The sequence below is a fragment of the Mirounga leonina genome, unplaced genomic scaffold, assembly GCF_011800145.1.
Source record: "Mirounga leonina isolate KUSES-001 unplaced genomic scaffold, KU_Mleo_1.0 Mir_127, whole genome shotgun sequence".
In the NCBI taxonomy this organism is placed as follows: Eukaryota; Metazoa; Chordata; class Mammalia; order Carnivora; family Phocidae; genus Mirounga; species Mirounga leonina.
Window position 1 is genome coordinate 80,123,389 of NW_023270316.1, and position 15,373 is coordinate 80,138,761.

Consider the following 15,373-nt stretch of genomic DNA (forward strand, 5'->3'; position numbering starts at 1 on the left):
ACAAAATTTTTTAAATTTTCAGGAAGTCTAATTTCTCTGTTTTTTTCTTTTATTACTTGTGCCAGATCATTGTTAAATCCAACGGGTGAAGATTTGTCCTATATTTCTTCTAGGAATTATATTGTTTTCGGCCTTATATATAGGTCATAGATCCACTTTGAGTTAATTTCTATATATGATAGTAGGTAAGGGTTCCATATCATTCTTTTACATGTGGATCTCCAGTTTTCCCAGCATCATTTGTGCTTTCCCCAGTGAATGGTCTTGGTAACTTTGTCAAAAATCACTTGACCACATATGCAAGGGTTTATTTCTCGGCTCTCTAATCTATTCCATTCGTCTATAAAAGTTTGTCTTTTTACCACTATCCCACTGCTTTGATTACTGTAACACTGAGCAAGTTTTGAAATCAGTGAGTGATTTCAAAGTGTGAGTCCTCCAGTGTTGTTCTTTTTCAAGATTGTTTTGGCTATTTGGAGTACCTTGAGATTTCATCTGAATTCCAGGGTGGATTTTTCTATTTCTGCAATAACATTGCTGAGCTTTTGATAGAGATTGCATTGAATCTATAGATTGCTTTGGTTAATACTGACACTTTTAATAATATTAAGTCTTCCACTGTCCTATCTTCAAGTTCACTGCTTCTTTCTTCTGCCTGCTCAAATCTGCCTTTGAATCCCTCTAGTGAATTTTTCATTTCAGGTATTGTACTTTTTAGCTCCAGAATTTCTTCTTGGTTTCTTTTTAAGTCTTCTGTCTCTTTATTGATATTTCCATTTCATTCATTCATCATTTTCTTGACTTTCTCCACATCTTTCTTTAGTTCTGTGAGCACCTTTAAGATCACTGTTTTAAAATCTTTGTCTAATATATCTGCCATTTTGTCTTTTTCAGGGACAGTTCCCATTGTTTCATTTTTTTCTTTGTTTGGGCTGTACTTTCCTGTTTCTTTGTGTGCTTATGATTTTTCCCCTTGAACACTGAATATTTGAATCTAATAAATGTGGTAAATCTGGATATGAGATTCTCTCCCTTCCTCAGTATTTGTTGTATTTTTATTATTCTTTTCTCTTTCTTAATTGTTTTAGGCTGTCTCTGTGGTAAGGATCAGCCTGAAGTATAAACTTAATGTCTTTCTTAAGTCTTTTCTGAGCCTTTCCTCGGGTATGGGCAGTTACTTTTTAATTATCACCATATAGGAGTTGTTTTTGCATTCAAAAACTAGTCTTCAGTGTCTGACTCCCAAAAGGGGAAGAGCAAAAAATGAGCAGGGGGGGTAAATGTGCAGCTCTTTAAATCCCCTGGAATTTGCTTCAGCCAAAGGAGGAGGGGCTTGCAACAACAGGGGAGGTGCACCAAAGGCTGCCTACCTCTTTATTTACTAGTTGGGACACAGTCATTTCCCCAGCCCTGCCACTGCCCATCTGTTTGGTGGTGGCCACTGTTTCTCTTCTCTCTAGTAGGACCTATGTGACCAGAAAAGTGAATTCAGAAAAAGAGTGGAAACAGGATTTTCAGAAGTTATTATCCCTCTCTCCTTGCTTTAAAGACAACTGTAAGATAAAACAAAACAAAAATTCTGCATGAGGAATTTGAGGAAACATTTATGGTTTGGTTTTGTTGTTGCTGTGTTGTTATTTACCATCTCAGATTATGATCTTATGAACAAAGTAAGCAAATGACATTTAATGTGTTTTTATATTCTTAATTGACATAACTTCAAAATGGATCAAATAAAATGAATGTTGCATATATTACATTTTCCCAAAATTCCTCTCAAATTTTTTCCTTAGATTCTAAATTCCTAAATTTTGGCTTTTTTTTTTTTTTTAAGATTTTATTTATTTATTTGACAGAGAGAGACACAGCGAGAGAGGGAACACAGCAGGGGGAGGGGGAGAGGGAGAAGCAGGCTCCCCGCAGAGCAGGGAGCCCGATGTGGGACTCGATCCCGGGACTCCAGGATCATGACCTGAGCCGAAGGCAGTCGCTTAACCGACTGAGCCACCCAGGCGCCTGTAAATTTTGGCATTTTTATTCTGCCAACCCAGATACCTAAGGGTCTTATTAGCACTGTTTTGTTCCTTTGGTTTTGAATATGCCTTTCAATTCTATGGGAGTCACATTTTTCAATCCTATTTCTGGCTACAAAGGCTACAGTATAAAGCACTATAACCTTTAAGAATTATTAGTGGTGAATTTAGATTCTCAGATAGGACTTTTATCTCTACTTTCATGATGAACCTATTAATTACTTAGAGTAAGTGACTTCCGTTTCTTGTATGACAGTTTATTTGTCTATGAATGAAGCCAAATCACAGTTGTTCCCCTTTGGTACTTTACAGCTACATTTATCTATGGTGACTTTCTCAGTCATGTAACAGCTTTTTTATAAATGTGCAAATATTTTCCATTTTTTAGGGAAACAACAGTTTCTGTGTATACAAGCAATAAGGGTGATATTTTAAACAAAGGGTTCCCCTCACAATCCTACAAATATGGAAACACAATATTAATTTATTTGGTAATTAACATTTACCTGTGCCACACTGGTATCTGGTTGCTCTTCCTGCCAGCTCATGTATGGCAGAAAATCTACATCTTCTTTGGCAATAAGTTCCAAAATATTTGGAATATTAGGAGAAGGTGACTCCTTACCATCCTATATTGAATCATAATTAGGTAAAAACAAAACAGACATTATCAAATTCAGTGATTACTATACATTCTAAAGCCTAGTGAATCCTTAGTTTGAAATATGTGTGGGTGTCAGATTAGATTGTTTGTCCTGGGCCACAAGGGAGGGAGAAAGAGTCTAAAAACACAAGTTTGCTCATTTGAGTGGCTTTCCTTTTTATTGAGCTGGGTGTGGGAGCTGTGGTAAGTGCCTTCTGTGGGTTTTCCTTTTAAGCTTATGAAAGAGAAAGGGCCTCTCACAGGGTAAGGGAAGCTCAAGCCCTTTCTATTTGTTGAGGGTCTTGCATTAGTAAAAGATGAGAAACGCCAAAATGCAATAAAATCACAGTGTATTTCAGAAATACACATATAACTAAGTAATAATTTATAACATTAAAAATATAACATATGTGACCCACTTAGAGAGATGATAATGAGCCCTTCATGAATGTGAGGCCCTGGTTTGATGGTCCTCCCTGCCTCTCCCCTCCCTGCTCTTCACAAGCCATGAATGTAGATATTGTCAGTAACAGTCAGAGCAAGAGTAATTTTCTTAATATGTAAATAAAAATGAAATAACCATGAATTAACAAATACATACCCTTTTCTCAACTGCCACAAAGCTTGTAAATTGTGTTATGAGAGAGTATTCTTTACTGAGTTTAATAATCAGAGATTTTAAGATTTGCTTCTTCATCTAAAATACAATCAAACAAATGAAGTCACATCTTCTTTTATTTTTCACTGTTTAGCTATGTATGACCAATAAAACAATTATTAAATAATCAACAAATGTTTTTCTATAAAATAAACCATTTTATAATTAGTATTTCAAATTAAATTGAATCAATTGCCCTGTCTAAATGTCTAGAGTAGGTGACTCAACATTCTCTGAAAAATAGGATCAAGTGACTGGCTAAGTCATATAAAAAAACAATTCATATTTATATAGCTCTTTATGGTTACAAAGAACTCTCACTCTCAAGTGTGGTGAGTTTCTGCATTCTTTTACAGACAGTTCATGCCTCCCATTTTAAAGATGAAGAATCCAAGGTGTGGAGATGTGGAGTGACTTGTTCAAAACCATTTGGTGGCAGGGCTGGTCAGTTGCCCCCAGAGATAAAAAGGCCTTAAGTAAGGCACCTGGGTGGCTCAGTCGGTTAAGCATCTTGGTTTCAGCTTGCTTGGGTCATGGTCCCAGGGTCCTGGGATCGAGTCTCACATTGGGCTCCCTGCTCAGCGGGGAGTCTGCTTCTCCCTCTACCCTTTCCCCAGTTCGTAATCTCTCTCTCTCTCTCAAATAAATAAATAAAATAAAAAAAAAAAAGGCCTTAAGTAAAACAGGACACAAGGCTGCTAATCCAAGGGCAGCAAAGGAGTACAATGAAAACACAAGGCCATCTATCACCTGCTGTGACTGCATTAACAGCCAGGGGAGGCATTCTGGTTCCTTCTTTCTGGGAGGGCACTGAGCACCACTGCTCCTAAGCTCATTTAAGTTCACAGCTACAGAGGCACCAGGCCATCAGGTGGGCTGGCTGAGTGGGACCCCCTGCCGGGGGCCTCATCAGGTCAGTGAAGAAGGAGCAGGGTGGGCTTTGGCTCCACTGTGTGTTTTTAGGCTGGTCACCCGCCTGTCCTGCACCTGGGCTCCTTCATCACTAAGATGAGAATACCAATGCCTACAGCGTTTGAGATCTGAGGTGATATTTATGACAGGCACTCAGCAAACATTCTCAGAGCCCTCCTCTGGCCTCTTTCTGATGAGTAAAATGATCACAGAATTCTTAGGAAACCCATGACATCTGTTCTTTCATTAATTCATTCAACAGACATTTACTGAGCACCCTGCACCCCAGGCGCAGAAAGTACAGATACAATGATGAATGCCCCCATACCATGTTTCTCCATCCAACTATCCTCACTTTACATTTCCATGGATAAATCAATTTAAGAAGGATGAAGAACAATGAAAGGAGCAAACCTCATGATTTGTTTCATTTTCATGGAGAATGCCATCTTCATAATCTCGGATCAGAGCTCGTGCTGTCAGCTTGTGGATCATCTGTGTTTAAGCAGCAAAGGGGAAAAAAAGATTCAATGGCTTCTAATTAAAGTCTTACTTAGAAAACCACTTTTAAAATTGAGGTATAATAGTACATACAATAAAATTCACCCCTTTTACGTGTTTAGTTTGATGAGTTGTAACAAATGTATACAGTTGTGTGACTACCACTGAAATAAAGATACAGAAGAGTTCCTTCACTTTCAAAAGTGAAGGGCACTCCTCATGCCCCTTGCTGTCACCTCCAGCCCCTGGCACCCACTCATCTGTTTTCTATGCCTACAGTTTTGCTTCTTCTATAAAAGGGCATTTTTGTCAATTCAATTTATTTCAAAAATTTTAAACTGTTCTTCTACTGTAGGAAGAGTCAGCTTAGTGTTGTGATGCCTAACTGTGAATGTGACCTCCACTCTGAAGGGCAGGGGCAGCAAAACATGCCCTGGGAAGTGCAAGGTGAAGGACTCTCCCCTTCCTCTCCAATGACTAACAAACACAACTGATTTTAATAGCAATGTCTGCTTACAATGATAATTCTAACTCTTGTAATTTTGTTATCAATAAGGCCACAATTCACAGAGGAAGTACAACTATAAAAACTGCAATTTTATGGAAAATGACCTCTTCCTAGGTAAAATCCTTTTACTTATTAATTTCCCCCTTAGATTCAATTTTTAAAACAATATGAAGATTCCCTTAAGTTCTAGACATATATCACTGGCAAATAATAAGTTATAATTATTGATTCAGGGCCAAAAAGTAAGCCATATTTTATTAGAAAAAAGAAAAACAAAAAATCTGCAATGTCTGGGAAATAGTTTATCTGGCCATGCAAATACTCCCATGAATAAAGCTACATATATATAGTATAGATAGGTTAGGGACTTTCCAGGTCTGACTCTAATAGATTAAGTACTAATGCAAATACTACAAATTTTTTGGTGATAATTAATTTGCTTTTAATCCAAAAGTAGAAATAACAAAGACATTCTCAGTATATGTTTACTCTTAGTTCAGTACTGTTATAACTAATATTTCAAAATAACACAGGTTGATCTGTGGCCCTTAATTTTTATCATGTCACAAACAACTTCGAGAACCTCCCTAAAAAATGTTCACATATAAAATACCAAATTTAATTGCAGTTAGTCATATCCACTGATGCCCATATGGATACACCTAGACCCAAGAACACCAGAAGAACTGTTGCATCAGAAACTGAATGAAAGTGTCCTCGTTTGTACAGATAACAATCCTCCATATCATATTGTGTACTGAAGTGTCAGAACAGAAAAACAAGAACAACAAAGGAAGTACATGGAGCATTAGATATGAAAATATAAAATTATTACAACTTTCAAAGAGTGAGTTCAGAGTTAAAGTTTTGAATCTTACAGTTCCAGTTGTCTTCTGAAGCTCGGTAGTTGATACTACTGTAGAAAATTCTTTCTCTTGAATCAATGCACAAAGAGTTGCCTGAAATGGGGGTGGGGTGGGGTGGAATCCCTTATTAGCTTTTTCACTCCCTAGTGTCTCAGTTAGTTTCACTGTGATTTTCTCTTTCCTTTTAATGGAAATTAAAAGGCTCCCCAGTATCCCTAGTTAAATAACCATTAGGTTTCCAGAAGGAAAAAATTTGCCAGCATATTATGATTTGAGGGGGGAGAGGGAAGAAAAGAGAAAGAAAAGAAAAAGAAAACTGTTGGCAACATACGTAGCTCTTCCCATAGTAAAACAAGCTCTGTGGTTCCTTACCTGTGTACAATGAGGAATAAATCCATAGACAAGGAGTCGCTCATTGTGGAACAAGGACTGCACCTGGGCTGGAGCCAGCAGAGGCTCAGGTGCATCTGTACTTAGTTGCTGCCATTTGACGGAGACAGAGTGGCAACTTGGAGAATGTAACCTAGTCATTTGGTCTTCTATCTATAAGAGATAAATTATTTCTCTTTCAATGTTATGTCCAGAAAATAGTTACTTAACACTGAAAATAATTTTACATTCTATCTTTTGGGATTTGTAGCTCTTTGCTTTTGTTTTTGTTTTTCTCCTTCCTGCTCAGGGTACTTTTTCAAAAAGATTTTAAATAGAATTCTTAATAATAGCATTGGCACATAATTTAATATGTAAGACATCCCCATATTCCATTAGTTAATTACTAATATACAACTCTGACAGGGCGTAGATTCCAGTTATAAAAATTAATCCTATAAAGGACTTGAATAGACATTTCTCCAAAGAAGATATACAAATGGCCAATGAACACATGAAAAGATATTCAACATTACTAGTCATTAGGGAAATGCAAATCAGAACCCCAATGGGATACAACTTCACACCCTATGATGGTTATTATAAAACAAAAACCCAAACCAGAAAACAAGTGCTATCAATTATGTAGAAAAATTGGAACCCTAGTACATTGCTCATGGGAATGTAAAATGGTGCAGCCACTGTGAACAACAGTATAACAGTTCCTAAAAAACTAAACACAGAATTGCCATATGATCCAGAAATTCCACTTCTGTTATATACCTAAAATAACTGAAATCAGACCTGAATACTTGCTTATATGCCAATACATGATCATAGCAGCATAATTCACAACCACTAAAAGGTAGAAACGACCCAAATATCTATCAACAAATGAATGGATAAACAAAATGTGGTATGTGAATACAATGAAATATTATTCAGCCTTTAAAAAGGAAGAAAATTCTGACACATGCCACAACATGGATAGACCTTGAAAACATTATACCAAATGAAACAAGACAGGCACAAAAGGACACATATTGTATGATTCTGCTTTCATGAAGTATCTAAAGTAGTCAAATTCATAGAGACAGAAAGTAGAATGGTAGTTGCCAGGGACTGGGGAGAGGGTGGAATGGGGAGTTGTTGTTTAATGAGTAGAGTTCCTGTTTGGGATGATGCAAGGTTCTGGAGATGGATGGTGGTGATGGCTGCACAACATTGTGAATGTACCTTTAAATATTATTATTTTTTAAGATTTTATTCATTTATGAGAGAGAGAGCACAAGTAGGAGGTAGGGGCAGTGGGAGAGGGAGAAGCAGACTCCCCACCATGCAGGGAGCTTGATGCAGGGCTTGATCCCAGGACCCTGGGATCATGACCTGAGCCAAAGGCAGATGCCCAACTGACTGAGCCACCCAGGCTCCCCTAATGCACCTTAATGCCACTGAATGTCACTTACGAATAGTTAAAATGGTAAATTTTATGCATATTTTGCCACAATAGCATATTAACTCTAACATGTATAATAATTCACTTTTAAAAAACCCCTCCATGACACTTTATAAAGAAGAAATCAAACTATTAGCTAGGAGAATGACCCAATTAAGGAGAATGTGTTCCTGCTAGGTGCGAGACAGACAGTAACTAAGTAACTATGCTTTCGGTACCTTTGTCCGATTTTCCTAGGTCCCCTTTCCACTAATGAAAATGCAGAAGTTACTGGCACTAGGTGTGCAAGAAGATAATATTTCCACATGTAAGCATAAAACTAGAAATGAGATGTTTGAAAAACGTACCTGTTTTTTCCAACTATGTTTGGATTTTGAGTTAAAATATTCAAATACTCCAGCGCCGTACTGGGACAAAGTCCTTAAGATATGACGATTTGCTGTAGAACTGATCACATTTTACATGTTTTAATTTTCAAGAAATTTTAGAAACATTTTTGAATTTCATGTAGTTAACAATGTTGACATAGCTCGAAACTCAATAGAAGAGACAGTACATGCAGAACTCTCCGTAGTTGAGGTTAAAGAGATAAAACTCAGGACGGACAGTATAAAACATCTGAAGGTTTGGGTAATTTAAGCTCCCACATATCAGAGAACTCATTTCTTTTTCACAATAGAAAAAAAAGAGCAGAAATTCTTGACTCCTGGCTTACCAAAGGACGGAGTAGATGATTCCGAAAAACCTCCAATAAGTTACCAGAATACTGAAAAAAATATCAACCTACTTTCAATGAGTGTCAGTTACCCAAATTTGATCCCAAAGCCCAAGAACTGGCAGAGTTAATAAACTGAAAATATGTGCATCTAGATAGCAAAGGGGATAAAGAAGCCTCTTTCTAGCAAAGATAAGCTTTGCTACTTAAATGACAAGGTCCTATTGAATTTCTCTCAATAATTCTAAACCTATTAAGAAAGCCTTTCTTAGAGAGGATCCTCCTGAAATAGTAAAGACACAATTATTTTTCAGGAAAAGAGCTTAAGAAAGTTATTTCTGAAAATTTCTTAGCCTATTGATTAAAGATTGGATTTGTCTTTAGTCTTCACAATAAATTGGTGGTGATTACAACACCAATTAGATAATCCCCCTAAGCTGGAGTTTGTATTTTATCAATTTCATCGGCTACTGAGGCTGCTTGGAATCTATTCTTGCTCCTGCTGTGTGGAGCTAAGAGGAGAGTTTGTGACAACAGGCAGGATAGGCTCTACCCCTGGAGAACTCACATATTGCTAGAGTTTGTGAATACAAATAAGCATGTATAAAATGAGGCAGAAACATTTAGAAAGATCCTAAAACCTGACAGAAAATCAGTAAAAATTTCAGCTCCCTCAGGCTGGGTTGTGTCAAAGCACAAAGTCATCCCCCAAAGGAGGTTCATGTCCATTCACCCCCATCACAGTACCCCTCTTATTTCCTTCCTGGCACTTAGCAAAACCCATCTCCCCTTTCAGCTTATTGGATTGCTTGTGGCCTGTCTCCCTATACACAGCACCGTGGTCCAGCACCAAGGAGTGTCTGTTTCATGACAGGCTCTCACCAAAGAAGGAATCAACAGGGCCCAGGATCTTCTGCACTGAGGTCAATCCATAACCCTGGCACAGCCTCTGATACTTGGTCAGGGGAGCAGGGGGGTGTTGCTGTGACCAGGAAGATAGAACAGGGCACTGACTCAGGCAGGGAGGGGGCCACATCCCTGCAGCAGGGTAGGGCCAGCCACCCCATGTCCACAAGTTAATCAGGTAAAGCCCATTTAGGAGCAATTCCTGGGGGGGTCCATTGTGGGCTGGATAAATTTCCTGGTTGGTCTGTGGTGTCCTGTTAGGCCTCAGATTAGAGAAGAGGACTAGGAGCTATGACTGAGGAGGGGCAGAGAAAGGGAAAGAGCCCTCTGGGCAGGCAGGTCTGGCTTGGGTACAGCAGGGAGGGCCCTCAAGAGGTGTGGAGGGTCCCAGCTCCTGTAGCTCATAGCTGAGGCCTGAAAAGAACCCTTAGCCCAGGACAGCACAGTGGTCCCAGAGTCACCAATAGCTACCACTCCCACCTCTACCCATACACCCATGTTGAGGGGCTGCCCTGCTCCATGCACTGCCTCAGAATAGGGAGCCCTGGTTATCACTTGCCAGGATGGTGACTATTTAGGGGAGAGTCCAGGGAGACGAGGGTGCAGGCATGCTCTGTGCAAATACCAGTCTGGCCCCTTCTGTTTGGTGTTTTCCTTATGTTTACACCATATGCCTCAGTTCAATCCAAAGAAGCTAACTATAACTGGGTAGGGTGTTCATTCCAACAATCATGGGAGCCTAGCCTCCTGAGAGTAAGATCCTATGTCCATCACAGGGTTTGAAAATGCAAATGTGCCCAGCCACCAGAAAGATGTGAAGGAGCTAGGAGCCTGGGTGGGGCCCGCCCAAAGCAGTGGCCCTTAGCCCTGGTCAGGAACTGCCAGGGAAGTGGGTGTGCCTGGCATTGCCAGATCTCTAGGCTTCTCAGGATAGGTTGGAAGTTTGGATTTTTTTTTTTTTAAAGATTTTATTTATTTATTTGACAGAGAGAAACATAGCAAGAGCAGGAACACAAGCAGGGGGAGTGGGAGAGGGAGAAGCAGGCTTCCCGCGGAGCAGGGAGCCCGATGTGGGACTCGATCCCAGGACCCTGGGATCATGACCTGAGCCGAAGGCAGACGCTTAACGACTGAGCCACCCAGGTGCCCGGAAGTTTGGATTTTTAAGCAAAAAAAAAAAAAAAAAAATCTAACATGGATTTGGTGCTTGCCAAGTGTTCTTAAGTACTTTTTTTTTTTCTAGCAGTGCCGGGTGTGGTCTTCCTTACACCACATTTCCCTCACCCCACTGCAGGGCTGGGACTTAAGTATGAGCTCATTTAATCCTCAGAGCAAACCTATTAATCCTATTATATTTTCATTATCATCTTCATTTTATAGACAAGAGGTTAAACAACTTGCCCAGAGCTCTGTAACTCTATGCTAAACTGCTTCCATAGACTGTTGCCAACTTCAGAACTTCTAAAAATCCTGTGCAGGCCAACAAAGAAAACCTACCCACAGGCTGCCTTTTTCCCCCACAGTGTTCACTGTCTGACTAGATCTCCTGCACTTACCCGATACCACAGGAGAACAGCCTGGTGTGCCGGACATTTCTTTTCACAAGCTGCAATGTCAGGCTCTCATTCTGGAGGTGGCCATCAGATATAAGGAGAATGCTCCGTAAGCCTTGAGAAGGGTACAGTAGATTTAAATATCGGAGCGTTTTCCAGAAGTCTGTATTTCCCATGGTAGGTGTAGCAGACTGGAGGAAATGAAGTGAAAGGTTATTCATTCCTTTTGGGTAGAGTCACCATTACCTGTAATCATTTACTGAAGCATGTCTCAATGATGGTTTAGAGATATCATCACTGAAAAGATTTTTTTTTAATTACACATTTGTGGAACAACTATGCTTATATCCTGTTAGTTTATTTCACATCACACAGTAACTATAATGTTATCGGTTAACACCTATTTGATTTTTTTATGGTTTTCCTGGGTTTGCTGGCCTGGAATGAGATTGCAACTAGTCATTCTCAGCATGTGCCATTTTAAGAAAAAGAAAAAAAAGAAACAGAAGAAAACATTCCAACCCTGTTAATGCCGGTTGTATTTAGGTGGCAGAACTGTGGGTGATTTTTTTTCTTTCTACCCTTCTTAATTTCTAATTTTTCTTTAATGTGTTTATATCGCTTTTATTAATAATAATGATAATAAAAGGGCCCCATTGACATACAAACACTGAAGGACTAGGGGTGTTCTATTAGTGGTCTTGGGGAGAATAAGTCCAGACAATACCATTAAAACTTGATAGGAAAAGACCCAAGAGATGAAGGAAGGTTCTTTTACTCACCATAATGAACTCTGTTGGTGTATTATTGCTTGTGATGTACTTAGGATATGAAAATAATTCCTTGTAACCTGTGTGATAAGATTGGCGTGAGGTGCAGCTATTAAATATTCACTTTATCGACCACTAACAATCATGTTTGATAGTTTAACATATAAAAAAAACACTTCACCACAGTATTCCTTTAAATAATTAGTGCATTGAAACTATGCACTTTACTGTGTAAAATGTTCTGAGTAAAATTACATGTGTACACCTTTGTTCTGTAGTGGATCGCTCATGCAAAGTAAGATGTGGGGTGTCACAGCAGCACAGACCGCCCGGCCACCGGAGGGACACATTCTCTTTCCAGGCGCTTGGTACCCCAGCCTTACTTGACCTCTACCTCCGACAGCAGCAGACCCTAGCTCCTTCATAAAAGGGCTCAGTCTTCTGCTGAATGGCACAGAAGAATCAATAGGACACGACTGTCCCCTCACTCTACTCCGTTCCTTCTCTCATTCCTAAAGTATCTTCTTCTGGTGGCTGAGATGTCCCCGGGCCCTCACCTGGAGGATGGTATTACTTTTCCTCTAAAAGGGCTGATCTGATGCTTCCTGAAACCTTATAGATTTTCTACTACTGTGCTGATTTCAGGTGTTCTGTCCATATCCTTGGGACCCTCATACATGTTAAACCAAGGGTCTTGCATTTGGTTCAGCTGGTGGTAACCTAGTAATATTTATACAGCACTTGCTCTATAACAGGCACTGTTTTAAATCCTTTACATGCACCAGCTCAGTCCTTACAACAACACTAGGAGGCTATGAGGTAGGAACTCTTACTCTTATATTACAGATGAGGAAAAGTTCAATTTGCCCAAGGTGACATCTAGAGCTAGTAAGTGGTAGAGCTGGAATCTGAGTCTAGGGACCTAGCTCGAGTGTTCTGGTTCTTGAACTCCATGCTATGCTACCTCTTACTCCACAGATGAGGTCAGGGTACGAATAGCCATCAGCTCTACACTAATATGAAGGAGGAAGCACACTTTGGACTGGGGCCGAAGAGCGCTCACCTGTGCCAAACTTGACAATGTTGATCTTTTGCTTCCTATCCATCAAGGACAGAGCATATAAGGCAATTTGCTTGGCTTGCAAGAATGTTGCACCCTCCATGGAATTGGAGCAATCGAGACAAATAATCACTTCACTGTTCTCGGCTAGGTCAGAGAGTGTGATATCGAGATCGGGTTGAAAAACAAGCATGCAGGCCTAAAAAAAGAAAAAAGGTGCTGGGTTGATGTTTATCATAACTTAACCTGGTCTGGCTTGTTAATATTGGTATAGGCGTGCCTCTTCTGAGATACTGCTGGTTCAGTTCCAGACCACCACAGTAAAGCAGCTATTGCAAAAAAAGTGAGTTAAATAAATTTTTTGGATTCCCAGAACACATAAAAGTTATGTTTACACTATACTGTAGTCTATTACATGTGCGATAGCATTTTATCTAAAAAAATGTACATACCTCAATTAAAAAATGCCTTGCTGCTAAAAAATGCTAATCATCACCCGAGCTTTCAGTAAGTCATAATGTTTTTGCTGGGGGGGGGGGGGTCCCACCTTGAGGCTGACGGCTGCTGCCTGATCAGGGTGGTGGTTGCTGAAGGCTGGGGTGGCTGCGGCAGTTTCTTAAAATAAGACAACACTAAAGTTTGCCACATCAATTGACTCTTCCTTTCACAAACAATTTCTCTGTAGCGTGTGATGCTGTTTGATAGTGTTTCACCCACAGTAGAGCTTCTTTCAAAATTGAAGTCGTTCCTCTCAAACCCTGCTGTTGCTTTGTCAAGTAAGTCTATGTAACAGTCTTTAGAACCCTTTGCTGTTATTTCAACAGTCTTCAACAGAATTACCAAAATGTGACACAGAGACATGAGGTGAGAAAATGCCATTGGAAAAACGGCACCAAAGGACTTGCCACAGACTTTCAATTTGTAAAAAACATAGTACCTGTAAAGCATGATACAACATAGCACAATAAAACAAGTATGCTTATACTACTTTATGTGCCAAAAGACAACAAAATTTCAATCCAAAACCTACCCACACAATCTTTCTAAATGATGGACATGTAACTGGGCTAGAGTAACAGAGAATAAAGAGTGGCCCACTAAAAACTGATGAAACCCCCCTAGGCTCAGGCACATGCTTCTCTCTAGATCTCAGACTCTAATGGGAATGTGTCACTTGCCAGTGTGTTCCAGATATTGGCCTATAGTTTTCTTATAGTATCCTACAATTTGCCTGAATTTGTTTATTAGTTCTAACAGTTTTTTAGTGGAGTCTTTAGGGTTTTCTATATATGAGATCATGTTATCTGCAGACCGAGATGATTTCACTTTTTCCTTTCCATTTGCATGCCTTTCATTTCTTTTTCTTGCCTAATTGTTTTAGCTAGGACTTCCAGTACTACAGTGAATAGGAATGGTGAGAGTGGGCACTCTTACTTCTGATTTTAGAGAAAAAGCTCTATTTTTCACCATTGAGTATGATGTTAGCTGTGGGTTTGTCATATATGGCCTTTATTATGCTGAGGCATGTTCCCTTTCTACTCAGTTTGTTCAGAGCTTTCATCATGAAAGGGTGTTGAATTTTTCAAACAGTTCTTCTGCATCTATTGACAGGATATTTTATTTTATTTTTTCCTGATGTATACTTGACACACAATGTTATATTACTTTCCTGTGTACAGTACGGCAATTTGACAAGTTTATTTGTTATGCTGTGCTCACCACAAGTATAGCTACCATCTGTCACCACACGCTATTACAATAGAATTGACTATACTCTCTATGCTGTACCTTTTATTCCCATGGCTCATTCATTCCACAACTAGAAGCTTGTGTTTCTCTAGCATTCTTTCACTTTAAGAACTCCCTTTACCATTTCTCATAAGGCAGGACCAGTGGTGATGAATTCCCTTAGTTTTTGTTTGGGAATGTATCTCTCCTTCATTTCTGAAGGGCAGTTTTGCTGGGTTTATGCTACATTGTGATTTATAAGAAATACGTATTTGGTGTTTGCCCACTGTTCCTGGCTTACATCTCCCCAAACCCTTAGAATTTCCTAAGTGATGAGAGTGATAAAGGTGTCTTTTGTTATGTTAATGAGGCAAGTTTTGGATGCCGCCTAAGAAGGGGGGCTGGTTGCCAGGAGAATCAACCATGTGACCAGAGACTTAGAACTTTCAGTTCTGCCCCCAGACTTCTGGAAGGGGAGTGGGGCTGGAGACTGAATCAATTGCCAATGGCCAATGATTTTAATCAATCATGCTGGTGTAATGAAGTCACCATAAAAACCCAAAAGCATGGGCTTCGGAGAGCTTCCACATTGGGGAACACATGGAGATGTGGAAGAGTGATGTGCCTGAAGAGGGAATGGAAGCTCTGCACCCTTTCCTCCGACTTTGCCCTATGTATCTCTTCCATCTGGCTAT

At 39.6% G+C, this 15,373-nt stretch overlaps 1 protein-coding gene across 1 annotated transcript in view; it reads right to left on the bottom strand.

The window, feature by feature from the left end:
* Positions 1–15,373, bottom strand: part of PARP4 (poly(ADP-ribose) polymerase family member 4) — a 103,718-nt gene that overhangs the window by 33,482 nt on the left and 54,863 nt on the right. The window contains exons 22-30 of the mRNA XM_035003769.1: positions 12,954–13,149; positions 11,903–11,970; positions 11,124–11,311; positions 8,294–8,393; positions 6,494–6,664; positions 6,134–6,214; positions 4,661–4,741; positions 3,278–3,373; positions 2,540–2,662 (exon numbers count right to left, since the gene is read on the bottom strand). Of these exons, the coding sequence (XP_034859660.1) occupies positions 2,540–2,662; positions 3,278–3,373; positions 4,661–4,741; positions 6,134–6,214; positions 6,494–6,664; positions 8,294–8,393; positions 11,124–11,311; positions 11,903–11,970; positions 12,954–13,149 (1,104 nt within the window). The remainder of the gene's footprint in view (positions 1–2,539; positions 2,663–3,277; positions 3,374–4,660; positions 4,742–6,133; positions 6,215–6,493; positions 6,665–8,293; positions 8,394–11,123; positions 11,312–11,902; positions 11,971–12,953; positions 13,150–15,373) is intronic.